Here is a 17,312-nt window from a genome sequence, read left to right as displayed (position 1 = left end):
GCCATCTTGGAAAAACCGAAAAACCTAGCACCTCCATATCTCCGAAAGTGCTGAATAGAAAAAATTGAGACATGGCTCATTGTCAAGAACTCTCCATGTGGAATAAAATATGTTAATGATGACGTCATCGGTCACGTGGTGCGGCCGCCATCTTGGAAAAACGGGAAAAAAATTCACCTCCATATCTCCGAAAGTGCTGAATAGAAAAAATTGAGACATGGCTCATTGGAAAGAACTCTCCAGGGGGAATAAAATAAGTTAATGATGACGTCATCGGTCACGTGGTTCGGCCGCCATCTTGGAAAATCCGAAAAACGTTGCACCTCTATCTCCAAAAGTGCTGAACAGAAAAAATTGAGACATGGCTCATTGGAAAGAACTCTCCAGGGGGAATAAAATATGTTAATGATGTCGTCATCGGTCACGTGGTTCGGCCGCCATCTTGGAAAAACGGCAAAAATTTGCACCACTATATCTCCAAAAGTGCTGAACAGAAAAAAATTGAGACATGGCTCATTGTAAAGAACTCCCGATGGTGAACAAAATATGTTAATGATGACGTCATCAGTCACGTGGTTCGGCCGCCATCTTGGAAAAACCGAAAATATTTGCACTGCTATATCTCCGAAAGTACTGAACAGAAAAAATTGAGACATGGCTCATTGCAAAGAACTCTCCATGGGGAATAAAATATGTTAATGATGATGTCATCAGTCACGTGGTCGGCCGCCATCTTGGAAAAACGGCAAAACTTTGCTCCACTATATCTCCAAAAGTGCTGAACAGAAAAAATTGAGACATGGCTCATTGTAAAGAACTCTCCATGGTGAATAAAATATGTTAATGATGGCGTCATATGTCACGTGGTCGGCGGCCATCTTGGAAAAACGGCAAAACTTTGCACCACTATATCTCCAAAAGTGCTGAACAGAAAAAATTGAGCCATGGCTCATTGTAAAGAAGTCTCCACGGGGAATAAACTATGTTAATGATGATGCCATCGGTTACGTGGTTCGGCCGCCATCTTGGAAAAACCGAAAAACATTGCACCTCCATATCTCCGAAAGTGCTGAATAGAAAGAATTGAGACATGGCTCATTGTAAAGAACTCTCCATGGGAAATAAAATATGTTAATGATGACGTCATCGGTGACGTGGTTCGGCCGCCATCTTGGAAAAACCGAAAAACCTTGCACTTCTATATCTCCGAAAGTACTGAACAGAAAAATTGAGACATGGCTCATTGTAAAGAACTCTCCATGGGGAATAAAATATGTTAATGATGACATCATCAGTCACGTGGTCGGCCGCCATCTTGGAAAAACGGCAAAACTTTGCACCACGAAATCTCCAAAAGTGCTGAACAGAAAAAATTGAGACATGGCTCATTGTAAAGAACTCTCGATGGGGAATAAAATATGTTAATGATGACATCATCAGTCACGTGGTCGGCCGCCATCTTGGAAAAACGGCAAAACTTTGCACCACGAAATCTCCAAAAGTGCTGATCAGAAAAAATTGAGACATGGCTCATTGTAAAGAACTCTCCATGGGGAATAAAATTTGTTAATGATGACGTCATATGTCAGGTGGTTCGGCCGCCATCTTGGAAAAACCGAAAAATTTTGCACCTCCATATCTCTGAATGTGCTGAATAGAAAAAATTGAGACATGGCTCATTGTAAAGAACTCTCCATGGGGAATAAAATATGTTAATGATGATGCCATCGGTCACGTGGTCGGCCGCCATCTTGGAAAAACGGCATAACTTTGCACCACTATATCTCCAAAAGTGCTGAACAGAAAAAATTGAGACATGGCTCATTGTAAAGAACTCTCCATGGGGAATAAAATATGTTAATGATGACGTCACCAGTCACGTGGTTCGGCCGCCATCTTGGAAAAACCGAAAAACTTTGCACCTCCATATCTCCGAAAGTACTGAATAGAAAAAATTGAGACATGGCTCATTGTAAAGAACTCTCCATGGGGAATAAAATATGTTAATGATGATATCATCGGTCACGTGGTTCGGCCGCCATCTTGGAAAAACCGAAAAACTTAGCACCTCCATATCTCCGAAAGTACTGAATAGAAAAAATTGAGACATGGCTCATTGTAAAGAACTCTCCATGGGGAATAAAATATGTTAATGATGATATCATCGGTCACGTGGTTCGGCCGCCATCTTGGAAAAACCGAAAAACTTAGCACCTCTATGTGTCCAAAAGTGCTGAATAGAAAAAATTGAGACATGGCTAATTGTAAAGAATCCTCCATGTGGAATAAAATATGTTAATGATGACGTCATCGGTCACGTGGTTCAGCCGCCATCTTGGAAAAACCAAAAAACCTTGCACCTCGATATCTCCAAAAGTGCTGAATAGAAAAAATTGAGACATGGCTCATTGTAAAGAACTCTCCATGGGGAATAAAATATGTTAATGATGACGTCACCAGTCACGTGGTTCGGCCGCCATCTTGGAAAAACCGAAAAACTTTGCACCTCCATATCTCCGAAAGTACTGAATAGAAAAAATTGAGACATGGCTCATTGTAAAGAACTCTCCATGGGGAATAAAATATGTTAATGATGATATCATCGGTCACGTGGTTCGGCCGCCATCTTGGAAAAACCGAAAAACTTAGCACCTCTATGTGTCCAAAAGTGCTGAATAGAAAAAATTGAGACATGGCTAATTGTAAAGAATCCTCCATGTGGAATAAAATATGTTAATGATGACGTCATCGGTCACGTGGTTCAGCCGCCATCTTGGAAAAACCAAAAAACCTTGCACCTCGATATCTCCAAAAGTGCTGAATAGAAAAAATTGAGACATGGCTCATTGTAAAGAACTCTCCATGGGGAATAAAATATGTTAATGATGACGTCATAGGTGCCTCCCTTATGACGTCATAATTACATTTAACTCTGTCTGCAATATAACAGATGTTCTCAGCTTCATCAGTCGTAATTTCTTTGTAATCTTTGATCCAAACACCACTCATTTTGGTATTTAACTAAAAACAAGTCACATCCAGGAATAAAGATCGACCTGACAAAGAACAATACTAGAGATACTTTCTGACCAGTTTCAGCCATTCTAGAATGTCATTGAACTTTCAACTGAGTCGATTGAATGTTATGAAGGCTGTGTCCACTAGCACTGAGTAGAAAATCAAAGGTTGTGAAGAGTAAGATCACACAAGTGCATTATATGCAAGATGAGATACTATCTTTAATACAGATGCTCAGAACACATGTGCACAACATACTACTCTGTACCAGAAATGTGAAATGTGATATTGAGTGTATGTCAAAACCATATTCTGATTCCCACCGAACTAAAATCACCATGCTGGACGTGTAAAATGTAAATCACATGATGTAAAATCACAAATGATGTAAAATCACACTCATTTTCAGGTATTTTAACAAAGGGTAGTCAACATTGTACAACACTAATCAAGTCACATACAGTATAGTATCACACCAGAGGTCATTGGTGTTACAAGATTCAGATGACGAGATCATTCACTGGTCATGATTGACACCATTGGGTTTAGCAGTTCTAGAGAATTTGATATAGCTTCTGATGAAGAAGTGTATCCAATTTGAAGTGTTGCTGTTCATGTATTTTGAACTCATCTTTCCAGAGACAACCATTCAACCTTTATTGGATCACATACAGATTGATAGACTTGTGACTGTCTCACTGGAGGAAGTTCACATGTATCAATATTTAATTACTGATGTTAATTACAATCAGGTAAATATTTGATAATGTAGCTCTGTCTGGGCTAAGATATGTAATGTACTGTTTGAAATCATAGTATGCTGTCATATATGTCATGCTTGCGGAGAATATCTGCTATAACAACTTACAACGACATCAATTATGTCTCATGAACCATTCATGTACACTCTGTGGTGACAAAAGTCATGTCATGATCAGAATAGTACGTATCATGCACGTCCATGTGAACTTGTTCCGGTTCATTTTTATTGAAATATATGTGATCTATCATTGTACCTCTATCTGTTGTTGCCTGGTTAATACATTGTTTGAATCCATAGCGTTGCATGAGCTTTGTCAACTCTGTTTGTCTTTCGTTTGTCAAATCATCATTGAAGTCACCAAGTATGATTGTTGGCACATGTAACGGCATCAAATCAAGAAGACTACTTAGTTGTAGCAAGAAGGTTTTCATTGGGAATGATGGTTTCCTATAAACTACAGCAACAACAAAACGTGATTTCTGCGTTTCTAAAACTATCGCTTTTGACTCCAATCCTTTCACAGATATCAGTTCTAGTTCTTTAGGTTGCAGATCAGTCAGTGCACATATCATCACTCCGTGCAAATTACCATGATCATGCATGCTTGGAATATTTTGTCTGAAAACTGTATATCCATATTTCTCAGCAAATTCATCAACATTATGATCATCTGTCAGATAGGTTTCAGTGAAACACATAACATCTGTTTCAGCTAAAATTTGATTTTCTCTATGACTCATCAGGTCTGCTAATTTCTCTAGGAAATAATGGATATTTAAGTGACCCACTGTTATCCAGTCAGGTTTGTGCAAGGTCAAAAGATTTAACTCTTCCATTGACAATGTATTAACACGCATTTCATTAATTTCATGTTCCAATTTATCATTAGCTTTTATTCCAGCTGAATCAAAGTCAAGTATATGCAAACCAAGCAGAGTCTTCACTCGACTGAATGCCACATATGCTTGTCCTTTTCCAAATCGTTTTGCACCCTTCATGCTGACAACAATTTCATCCACTGTGAGACCCTGACACTTATGAATTGTTACTGCCCAAGCCAGTGTAAGTGGGAATTGTCTTCTGGAGATTTGCGCTGCCTTCCTGTTTCCTTTTTCAAATTTCCCTTCGTGTCTTTTGATTGGAACTGCATTGGGATATCGGTCTTTCCACTGACTTCCAGAAATAGCACTTGTACCTACATTTTCGTTGTCAAATTTCACCAGAACTATAGCAACTCCTTTGTTTGTATTTTCTATGATACTTTCAACAGTTCCAATTACACCATTAACAAGTCCATCTCCAGTATCCACATTATATGTGAGCATCACTCGTGCACCAATTGCCAAAATGAGAGTCGTATGAAGACCAGCAGTTTCAGAACGTTTCTGTGAAGTTGGTATTCTTTCCAAATTTAGTTGTCCTGTGCTGTCCGTTTTGTCATCTGATGCATGAATGTAAATACGCTGTTTAGGACTTGGTGCAAGTTTCTCCAATTTTGCCATATTCCTGTCATCAACATCACAGTTGAATGCAAATACGTGGAGTACATCGTGTGGGTAATTTGGATCATCTAAACTGATTTCTCTAGATTTCAATACCTCCAGATCTCTATTTGTACATTTCCCAACTCTAACACGGCAAAGCAATTCTGCAAATGCACAGTCATCTTTCTGACGCATAACTTCATCCAACTCATGTATTTTGAACTCTTCTTTCCAGAGACAACCATTCAACCTTTCGACTGGATCACGTACAGGTTGATATATTTGTGACTGTCTCACTGGAGGAAGTTGATACAAATCTCCAACTGCAAGAATACACACATTACCAAAATATATTGAATCTCCAGTAACTCCTTTAATTTCCTCTAGACGCTTGTGGATGTTCAACAACATATCTGATCCAACCATGGAAATTTCATCAATGATAACCAAGTGCAGATGTTCCAGCTTGGATCGTAGAGAATTCCGTTTCTCAAATGACAGATGGTCACCTTCTTTCCCATACTTAGTTGTTCGGAGAAGCAGCGCTGAGTGAACGGTCATTCCTCCAATATTAAATGCAGCAACTCCTGTAGGAGCAGTCAACAACACCGTGACATCTGTTGGTTTTATCCCACCTGACAGTGCTAACAACTTTCTAGTGTCTGAATGTATCAGTTTTATCACATGACTTTTTCCAACACCACCAGGACCACTCAAGAAAAGTCTGTATGGTTTTACAGTTTTACCCTGTTTCATTGCTATTACGGCAGCTTTGCACCACTGTCTGTGATAAAAAACGATCTCTGACTGTTTCACATTGAGTCTACGAATCATTTTTCGATATTCTGAGGGTGACATAAGCTCTCGGTCAGCTTCAGCTTGATAACGTGCTACAAGTTCTGATGTCTGGATACATTTTGGCGATTCAATCATGTTGGCATTTGCATCAAGATCTTCCTGGTCAATATCCCTCTCCACATCAATGTCTTCATTTATATCTTGCAAATTGTTATGCTCAGCACCGGGTGCAATGTTTGCCCATGCGTGTTCCGGTGGTCCATATTCTGCATGATCATGCATAGCTTGATCGATTAGTTCCAAATTTTGTGTGAATTTTGCCTCATTTTCACATATGGCATCGGCAACGGCAAAATAATGAGAAGCATAATCAGGAAAGCCTGCAGTCAGATCAACATCCTCATTTCTCCATGGTAAATATAGCATCAGTTTTGCTCGATAGAAGTTACTGGAGTCTTTTTCAAAACTAAACTTTCTAAATCGAATTACTGCTTCACATCGACGTTTATGCATTGTTCCTTTGCCATCTTTCAACTTGATGTACTTCGGGAGTCTATCTCTGTCAGCTAATCCTGCCTGTTCTTGATCCATTTCTAATACCACAGGAACACTGTCATCTATCTCTTCACCTCTGTCACAATGACTAACCGTATAATTGGCAGCAAAATCAGCAAGGCACAGGTTTTCCAATATGTTAGGTCTTGAAGCATATCTTATGATGATGTTACTTTGGAATATATCCTCATCTCCATCATCCAGATCATCAAGCTCTTTTTGTGGTTTCAGCACAGCTGATCGTTCTGTTTTTGCATCAGTATTGACAAACAACACCTGTCTACTGAATTTCTTCATTGGCATTGACAAAATTCGATACACAGCTTCTTGTGCACTTACTTCACGATGGTTCAAGAATACTGATCCCACACGTCTCAACATTGTTTTGATGTCCTGATCTTTGTATTCTTTGCACACTTGTTTCAATAGCTCTCCTACACCTTTTTCATTCTTGGTCATGTAAGCAGCTACATACATAACACATGCATATGCATCAACAATGAACTGGATATCAATGTTTGCTTGCCATGCTTTCAATACAGTAGGATTGTATGGATTAACATTAACTTCAGAAGGGTTTCTCCTCAGCAGTATATGTTTGCCTTTCTCAGAAACTGGCAACGCATTTGCATAAAGTTCTTCTGGTACATTCGCCATATCCAACAGTTTTGTCATACTAACATTCTTTGGGGTACTTTCATCGGACAATACCTCTTTCACTTTGCTGAGAACACACTTGGCACTTTCCTTGACCAGTTTTGAATTTTGTTCATCTGGTTCTCTGGCAATGATAGTTCTTGAACTCGGTGGTTTTGGGTATTTGAATCGACAACAACCCTTTTTTCTACAGTAAGACGAGTGACTATGGACTTGCAACCTTTCAACTAATGTGTGTAGCACAGGATCATCATCTGGCAGAGCACAAGATACATGTTTGTCCATGAAAGATGCAACAGCTTCATCAGATGCAACATCTAATTTTGGTGCATTTTTTACCCAAAGTAATGTGTGAGCATGAGGAGATCCACGAGCTTGAAATTCTATACGGATCACATAGTCAACAATCTCACCTAGCGGATGAGCATTCGATTTCAGTACATCTCTGAACAAAAGCTCTAATCTGTATTGAAACTGGCGTGCAGCAGTGACAGGGTTTGATCTCAACCACATTGATCTATCTGCAAATGACATAATTTTCACATCATCGTCACTCAGTATTGTACCATACTGTCGAGCTATTGGTTGAATTACATCAGGCCATTGCATGTCGGCAGCAGATACTGTGAAAAACCATGTAGGATTACCTACTTGTCGAACCATGGCGAGTACATCATAAAATACAGTTTGAAAGTAGGCCTGTGTCCCTCTAACATTCTTCAGGATTCTATATGCATGGTCAGATTGTATAAGTCTACTCATGTGTTCAACACTTTTCACCATACCAGCTGTGAGTCTTTTGCCACGAAAGTGTTTGCCACTAGCTCTACGAAACATGAAGTGATTGATATCACTCTGAACTTGTTTGCTTTCAGTAGCATATTGTGCACTAAGGAGATATTCAATTGATTTCGCAAATCGTCCATCTACATCAAGTAGTCTTTGGTTGAAGTATTTTCGTGGAGTTAAATGAATTGGTCGATCAGTTGTCAGTGCATTTGATCCATCTGGATATTTATCTGGATGTGACAATTCCTCAAAATTAGGATCACTCAGAAGTGGCATTGGCTTCTCGTTATCTCCTGGTGCAACACTTATCAATTTGTTTACTAATTCTGGATTTTCATTCATCATGCTGGTTTCATATGGCAAGCCGCAAACTTTAGAAGCTTCTTCAAAAGCATGCTCATCTTCAGCAACTAGTTCCTCATCAGAGTCATCACTTTCTGTGTTTTCCTTAGTCACAGTTGTCTTTCCATCACACGTTTCAGTCTCCAAAGATGATGCCACTCTACTCGTGTCAGACATATTAACATGTTTTTCAAGCACTTCGTCATTTGACAAGGATACACTTGTACCATCGCATACAGAGTATGGCTCAAACACAACATAGTGAGATTGACCAATCAATCCAAGATGAAATTCCTTATCACTGTGATATCTGGAACATACAGTGTGCATGGTAGAGCTTGACGTTGCATGAACATAAACAGTGAATGAAAACATATCTGCCAGTGCCTGTAGTGTTACGTGGTCTCCCCATTGATTTCCATATTGAACTTCATCAATGTACCTTATCCATTGCAACTCTCTTTGTGTTTCGATATCCAGTATTTCCCTGATAGCTCTATCATGTTCCGTTGGTTGCTCAGTATCAGCATTAGACAAATTTTCTGTTGCTATCCTGGCTGATATAAAGTCACGATAATTCTCAGCATTTGTGGTCATGAAATCAGCAACTTGTTCACGCAACAAAACTGGGTTACATGTAGTCACTCCTAGCCTGTCAAGGTGGTAACAAACAGAATAGAACATACAATTGCCATCACGTGGAACGTCAACAATATTCATCCTGTTTTTCCTAGCTAAGACATTCAACTTTGCATAGTCTGTCTGACAATGTTGTGGCAGATCTGACATTGATACATCAATCACAAATGTTGGTTGTTTTTCTTCTGAACAGCCCTGTGCTACACTTTCTGAACTATGGTCAGTAGAGCCAGGTGTTGATTGTGTTTCACACGAACTTTGTTTTCGTTTCTTCAAGCTAGGATCATCACAGCTAATTGCTTGCCAAAGCTCAACGTCATCATGTGCAGCATCACAGGCCCAGTTTTCATTGATTTCAATATTTGTGTAATGAGGGTTGTCTAACTTTAACCTGCGCAAAGCATTCAAAACTCTATCAGCATGTACATAATCATACATATAATGAGAGGAATGTTTCAGACTCCGTTTCAACTTCATGGGCACTATCTGTGATTCAGATGGCAATCGTGGGAACAGTTTACAAACAGCATCTAATTTTGATGGCACGTTAACTGCAGGACCATGTATACCATGTTGTTTTCCTCTTGGTAAACCAACCATTTTCATGAATGGGATTCTTTGCGATATCAATCTTAGTTCCAGCGCATTTAGGTCTTTCAGTTCACGTGGCTGTTGTTGTAGCGACAAGTTATTAGCCTTTGATTGTGCAGGCATTTTTCCTGTCTTCAGAGTCAAATCACATGTTCTACATATCCACTCTTGGCCATCATGCGACTTTAATCTATATGAAAGTACATCATTGAACAAACTGCTGGAACACTTCTTGTATCTATCTTCATTCAAGTGTATAACTGTCATTCTGTACATTAAACGGTGACATGAACAACATATATAATTTGCAGAATCCTTAACATTTTTCAAAAACTCTGAAATCACTGTTTCATTTTCTGGGATTATGTTATTCTTCACTTCTCTAATGATTCTCATTGATTTTTTCACATTTTCCTGTCTCTGTTTTCTATTCTCTGGTGTTTCGTTTTCCCTTGATTCTGTATGTTTCTCTTGATCTGTGTTCTGCCTCAGTTTTCTCTTCTCTGTTGTTTCGTTTTCCCTTGATTCTGTATGTTTCTCTTGATCTGTGTTCTGCCTCAGTTTTCTCTTCTCTGGTGTTTCAACCTCACGAATGTGTTGCATTGAACTTTTCACTGTTCTCTGTCTTTTAACTCTCTTCTCTGTTGTTTCATTTTCCCTTGATTCTGTATGTTTCTCTTGATCTGTGTTCTGCCTCAGTTTTCTCTTCTCTGTTGTTTCGTTTTCCCTTGATTCTGTATGTTTCTCTTGATCTGTGTTCTGCCTCAGTTTTCTCTTCTCTGTTGTTTCGTTTTCCCTTGATTCTGTATGTTTCTCTTGATCTGTGTTCTGCCTCAGTTTTCTCTTCTCTGTTGTTTCGTTTTCCCTTGATTCTGTGTGTTTCCCTTGATCTGTGTTCTGCCTCAGTTTTCTCTTCTCTGTTGTTTCGTTTTCCCTTGATTCTGTGTGTTTCTCTTGATCTGTGTTCTGCCTCAGTTTTCTCTTCTCTGTTGTTTCGTTTTCCCTTGATTCTGTATGTTTCTCTTGATCTGTGTTCTGCCTCAGTTTTCTCTTCTCTGTTGTTTCGTTTTCCCTTGATTCTGTATGTTTCTCTTGATCTGTGTTCTGCCTCAGTTTTCTCTTCTCTGTTGTTTCGTTTTCCCTTGATTCTGTATGTTTCCCTTGATCTGTGTTCTGCCTCAGTTTTCTCTTCTCTGTTGTTTCGTTTTCCCTTGATTCTGTATGTTTCCCTTGATCTGTGTTCTGCCTCAGTTTTCTCTTCTCTGGTGTTTCATTCTCACGCGATTTTCTCATTCTTAACTTAGACTCTTCTCTTCTTTGAGCAGTGCTTTTGCCTTTTGGTTTACCCATGATAAACTTCCGAATTTACAAAAAAATTGGAAGATATTTATATCGATGTGTGCTTAAAATGTAATTTGTGCAGTAAATCAACAAAATCAGACTTTATTTAAAGTCGGTTTTTTTCGTAACTTTTCGTTTTTCTTTAAACCTTTTGTTTAGGACAAAGATGATGTGAAATTTGCTATGGATTTTGGTGACTTTTCTCTTTTTGATGAGGTGCGATGGAGTTTGATAATGGCAGGACCACGCGTGATAACGATATGAAGACTGATACCAGGAACAGCACCTGAAAAGAGAAAAAAAACACAAATAAGAATATTTGTAAGTTTATATTAATTTCTGAATTGGTATTTATTTTACGACGTTTGGACGAAGGCAATTCTACCCGTCATCTAACGCCCTTGCATCGGGTGACACAATTGTGAATTCAGAATTCAGTAAACATGGTTCAGTAGGGAAAACCTCAATTTTTCAACCAGGATGAAAAACAAAACTTGCTTCATGCCGGGCCTGGGTTTGAACACACGGCCCTCCAGTTAGTCTGCTGTATCCGGTTTATAGGAAAATCAGATATGATTTCTTTCATTGCCCTATACCACAAACATGTTATACCTAATAATTAAGCCTGCAGAAGTAATGGTAACTTTGCCCCCAAAACTGTCATTTTAGATCATATAAACCGCCCTAAAATTGGCCCTTTGGATCTGTACGAATGTGTAGCATTCGTACCATGTTCTGTCCCTTTGGATGATTCAACAGCACCCATACTGCTTGGGTACCTAGTAAGGTCCTAAACCTGCTACATGCATGATTAGAAAAGATGATTTTCGAGAAATGATAGAGTTTGAAATTCCAATGATAAAGTCCAATTTGAAGTTTCAGAAAATTCAAAAACAGACAAATTCCAAAAATTATCTACTACTTTGAGGGGAGGAGCCCATACAATCAGTGTAACAAGTATTGAAAGAATCCACAATGAGCTCTTTGAGAAGATACACTTTGAAAAAAGTTGATAAGACACCGGCAGACAGATGACAGACGATGCCGGACGAATGAGTATCGGAAAAGCTCTGCTGACTATCACCACAGCAGATCTAAAAACTCTCACCAAAGTCAGCAGGTGATGTCAAGCGTTCGGCAAACAACTGTTCGGCAAACAAGTACAAAACTGCACCTGCAAAGAAAAAGTGAATATTCTCATCACCAAAAAACAATATTTTCCATTAAGAACAACATTGAAACAATTGAACTAATCATTCGAGCAGTTCCAACCGCTTGAATATTATTTACACAACTGTATTTATTTGCAAATCGCAGATGTAACTTTTGAGATATCAATTAGCTATTTCATAGGTATATTTATACGACAGGGGAACTAAAAATATAACATACAAGCATAGACACATTCAAAGTACATCGCCCCCACTTCAAATAAATAAATATCCTCCAGCGCGGCATTGCCGGGGCACCTTCGGCCTTCGGCGTCCGGCAATACCGCCGTGCAGCTCATAGACACTGTATTGGGAGGGGGCGATGGACAACATATCCTTTGGCGTCCGCTGATGCTGCACCGCGTGCATTGTGTACAAATGCACTTCTGAGGTAAATGTGCACAAATAATACTTCGGAGAGTGACATCGGCGGGCAATGAGATATCGTGTTATATATCGATTTTAGCCCGACAACTCAATGGTGAAAAATCACTTTAAAATTATCTGATCCGGATCCGGATTCGAAACGTCATCAAAATTGAATCACTTCTTTCTTGTCAGACACCCAACCAGTCCACCAAGTTTCGTCCAAATCTGTCCACAACATTTTGAGATATCCCGCTATGTATCGTTTTTGGCCCTATCTCCCAATGGTGAAGAATCACTTAAAAAATGATAGCAGCCGGGTCCGGATCTTCACCAAAATCGAATCATTTCGTCCTTGTCATATATGACATATGCTACCTCTCCGACAGATTCCGTCCAAATCCGCCCACAACTTTTTGAGATATCTTGTTCACAGACAAACAGACATGGGTAACACAGACACAGACACATAACACATCCTTCACCCACCTTCGATAGCAGGGGTAAATATGATTTATGGGTGAATATAATTTATGGGTAAATATGAATTATGAGTGAATGTTATGCCAGTAAATATGGGTAAATATGGCTAAATATTATGCAAGTGACCAAGCGGAGTGTGTGGGAGGGGGGGAGAGGGTGGAGGGGTTGTGGAGGGGGGAGAGGGTGGAGGGGTTGTGGGGAGGGTGAGGGGAGATTTGTAATCGCATCTTTTTGAACTTCTGAATGAAGTGAATGTGTATAAAAAAAGCTTTTCTAAGGTGTATGTGTATATAAAATCTCAGTCTCACAATTTCCTCGCGTGCTTTAGTACGGAGCTCCACCAGGGTTAAGACCGAGTGTCTCAGTAACGTCCTTTCCGGCGTCACCATAGCTACGACTGGGTGGTGTCAGCAACGTCATTTCCGGCGTCACGGTCACGTGCACCAGCGTTTTGCCTCGTCCGGGGCGGGGTGTAATCGATTTGCGTTTCCATGTATAATGCCAGAGCCCGAGGCTGCGTTATCCAAAATATGATGAACGAGAACGGCACTTGGAACATCGCCCCCGCCAGGCTAAGCAGTTTATGTTTGTATGCACTGATAGACCAGATCTGGATTCGGACCTGAACCAAAATCGAATCGGCTTGTTCCTGTCACCGAACCAACTCATCCACCTAGTTTAGTCATAACTCATCCATAATTTTTTAATATCATGTTATAGATATATCGCTTTTGGTTTGATCTCTCAATGGTGAAGAATCACTGAGGAAATTAAATAATTCTTGTAGCCGAATCCATGTCCACATCTTCACCAAAATCACATCGATTCTGCCTTGTCACACCCAACCTGTCCACCAAGTTTCGTCCGAAACTGTCCACAACTTTTTGAGATATCCTGCTGTGCATCGTTTTTGGCCCCATCTCCCAATGGTGCAGAATATTTTTTTTGCACCTCCATATCTCCGAAAGTGCTGAATAGAAAAAATTGAGACATGGCTCAATGTAAAGAACTCTCCATGTGGAATAAAATATGTTAATGATGACGTCATACGTCACGTGGTTCGGCCGCCATCTTGGAAAAACCGAAAAACTTTGCACCTCTATATCTCCGAAAGTGCTGAATAGAAAAAATTGACATGGCTCATTGTAAAGAACTCTCCATGGGGAATAAAATATGTTAATGATGATGCCATTGGTCACGTGATTTGGCCGCCATCTTGGAAAAACGGGAAAACTTTGCACCACTATATCTCCAAAAGCGCAGAATGGAAAAAATTGAGAGATGGCTCATTGTAAAGAACTCTCCATGGGGAATAAAATATGTTAATGATGACGTCATGTATCACGTAGTTCGGCCGCCATATTTGTTCTAAATGGCCGATAAAAAAGTACATTCCGGCAAGTCCTCGGTCTCTGACCGATTTTTCATTTGTTTGTTTGTCTGTTTATCTGTCTGTCTGTGAACAAGATATCTCAAGAAGTTGCGGACCAATTTGGACAACATTTTGCAGAGAGGTCGTGTATGTGAAAACTGTATGTAAAAAGGACGAAATAATTTTGGTGAAGATCTGGATCCAGATACAACAATTTTTTATGTGATTCTTCACCATTGAGAGATGGGGCCAAAAACAAAACATAGCAGGATATCTCAAAAAGTAGTAGATGGATTTGGACGAAACTTGGTGGACGCATTGGGTGCCTGACAAGGACAATTCGATTCGAATTTGGTGAAAATCTGAATATGGATTCGGATATGAGAATTATTTAAATTTTTAAAGTGATTCTTCAACATTGGGAGACAGGGCCAAAAACGATACATAGCAGGATATCTCAATAAGTTATTGATGGATCTGGACGAAACTTGTTGGACAAGTTATGTGTGTGTGACAAGGAAGAGTTAATTCAATTTTGGTGAAGATCTGGTTCCGGATCCAGCGAGGATATGATTCTTCACCATTGAGTGATATGGCCAAAAATGATATACAACAGGATATCTCAAAAAGTTGTGGATGGATGATTTTGATTAAATGTGATTCTTTATTGTGATTTTCTGGTTTACTTTGGGATAAAAAACGTACACTGTTCACCTGGCGCAGGTATGCTCGTGACTGAGTGCCGTTCTAGTTATTTTCTGTTTTTCTTGCTTCCTTTGGCTTTTGCATGCTTTAGTGCTTTAATAATAATAATAATAATACATTTATTTTATATAGCGCTTTTCAAGAAGCCCAAAGACGCTTAATTAGCATGCTTTTACTCATGCGTTGTGCACAGTATTTCACAATAATTCCTTATTAACCCTCTCTCTTTCTCACCCACCCCTCTCTCTCTCTCTCTCTCTCTCATCCACCCCCCCCCCCACCTCTCTCTCTCTCATCCACCCCCCCTCTCTCTCCCACCAGTCTCTCTATGCCCCACCCCCACCCCCCCTCTCTCTCCCACCAGTCTCTCTCTCTCTCCTCCTCTCTTCCTCTCTCTTCCTCTCTTCCTCTCTTCCTCTCTCTTCCTCTCTCTTCCTCTCTCTTCCTCTCTCTCTCTTCCTCTCTCTCTCTCTTCCTCTCTCTCTTTCTTCCTCTCTCTCTCTCTTCCTCTCTCTCTCTCTTCCTCTCTCTCTCTCTTCCTCTCTCTCTCTCTCTTCCTCTCTCTCTCTCTCTCTTCCTCTCTCTCTCTCTTCCTCTCTCTCTCTCTTCCTCTCTCTCTCTCTTCCTCTCTCTCTCTTCCTCTCTCTCTTCCTCTCTCTCTCTCTTCCTCTCTCTCTCTTCCTCTCTCTCCCACCCTCTCTCTCTCTTCCTCTCTCTCTTCCTCTCTCTCTCTCTCCCACCCTCTCTCTCCTTCTCTCCTTCTCTCCCCCTCTCTCTCTGTCTCTGTGCCACCCCTCCCTCCCTCTCTCTCTCTCTCTCTCACTCCCTCTCTCCCACCCCTCTCTCTCTCCTTCTCTCCCTCTCTCTCCCTCCCCCCTCCCTCTCTCTCTCTCTCCCACTTCTCTCTCTCCCTCTCTCCCACCTCTCTCTCTCTCTCGCACTCCTCTCTCCCTCTCTCCCACCCCTCTCTCTCCTTCTCTCCCACCCCCCTCTCTCTCTCTCTCTCTCTCTGTCCCACCCCTCCTTCCCTCTTTCTCTCTCTCTCCTTCTCTCTCTCTCTCTCTCTCTCTCTCTCTCTCTCTCTCTCACACCCTCTCTCTCTCTCTCTCCCCGTCTCCCACCCATATCAAGCCAATGAAGCCTTTGTCACCCCTGTGTGAAGCGGGGCCATCGCCGTGAAATATAAAACACACAGGAAATGGTACATTGTGCCGAGGCGCGGCGGTGATGGTCATGGTTAACCCTCGGCCAGGCAAAGATCCCCGGAGGGTTAAACAGCACGGTGAAGTCTGCATGGCCGTTTTGTACGTTGCTCTTGTGGGGATGGTAGCCTTCGTGAGGATGGTCACCCAAGAGGTATAAATCTAACCAGCGACATTCATTTTGAGGCTACTCTAGTTAGATCTTTGCGATTATTGTCAGTTGTTCCTCCCCGTTTATAATCTATGATTCTGCACAGTGCACTTTATTCTTCCAAAACTAAACCATAAGAGTGTATTTTTAAGTGACATCATATCGACCGGGGCCTCCACCTGACCAGGCGTGGTGTTATTATCATGCCAGGTTCGGACAGAAGGCCCGGACATGCCAACCCCCGTGCACCTTCGGTAAGTCGGGAAAACGGCCGGGCCGGCGTTCATTACCAGCCATGAGCGCCGGCCACACGGGCAACTTACTTTTCATCAGGGACAAAGCGTCCGGACGGCGCTTCCTGTGTGACACCGGCGCCCAACTGAGCATCATACCCGCCTCCGATCAGGACAGGCAGTCCGCGGTTTGCGGCCCCTCCTTGGTTGCGGCCAACGGATCGGCCATCCGCACCTTCGGCCCGTGCAACGTCACCCTCTGCTTCGGCAGCCAATGCTTTAATTGGACTTTTGTAACCGCAAGCGTGCCCATGGCTCTGCTAGGCGCCGACTTCCTCTGCGCACACGGGCTGCTGGTTGATGTCAAATGGCGTCGCCTCGTCAACGCCGAGACTTTCAGCTCCTGCAAAAGGAAATGGGGTTTCCTGCACCAACACAAGTGTGAAAAGTGGTTTCCTTCACTAACACATGTGCGAAAAGTGGGTTTTCAACACTATCACAAGTGCGAAAAGTCGTTTCCTTCACCAACACCAGTGCGAAAAGTGCTTTTTCAACACTAACATAAGTGCAAAAGTGGTTTCCTGCACCAACACAAGTGCGAAAAGTGGTTTT

The 17,312-nt window shown here is 41.1% G+C and overlaps 1 protein-coding gene across 1 annotated transcript; it reads right to left on the bottom strand.

Annotated features, from left to right (window-relative positions):
- Positions 1–3,214: 3,214 nt before the first annotated feature.
- Positions 3,215–16,349, bottom strand: LOC144889287 (uncharacterized). The gene is made up of 3 exons (XM_078769366.1): positions 16,236–16,349; positions 11,176–11,263; positions 3,215–5,588 (listed from the first exon to the last, which is right to left on the bottom strand). Exons 1-3 carry the CDS (start codon positions 16,347–16,349, stop codon positions 3,916–3,918), a joined length of 1,875 nt encoding a protein of 624 aa, XP_078625492.1. The 3' UTR covers positions 3,215–3,915.
- Between the last annotated feature and the right edge of the window lie 963 nt (positions 16,350–17,312).

The sequence above is a fragment of the Myxine glutinosa genome, unplaced genomic scaffold (assembly GCF_964187855.1).
Source record: "Myxine glutinosa unplaced genomic scaffold, kmMyxGlut1.1 SCAFFOLD_2260, whole genome shotgun sequence".
Classification (NCBI taxonomy): Eukaryota; Metazoa; Chordata; class Myxini; order Myxiniformes; family Myxinidae; genus Myxine; species Myxine glutinosa.
Note: the sequence above shows the minus strand (reverse complement) of the source record. Positions and strands in the feature narration are given on the sequence as shown.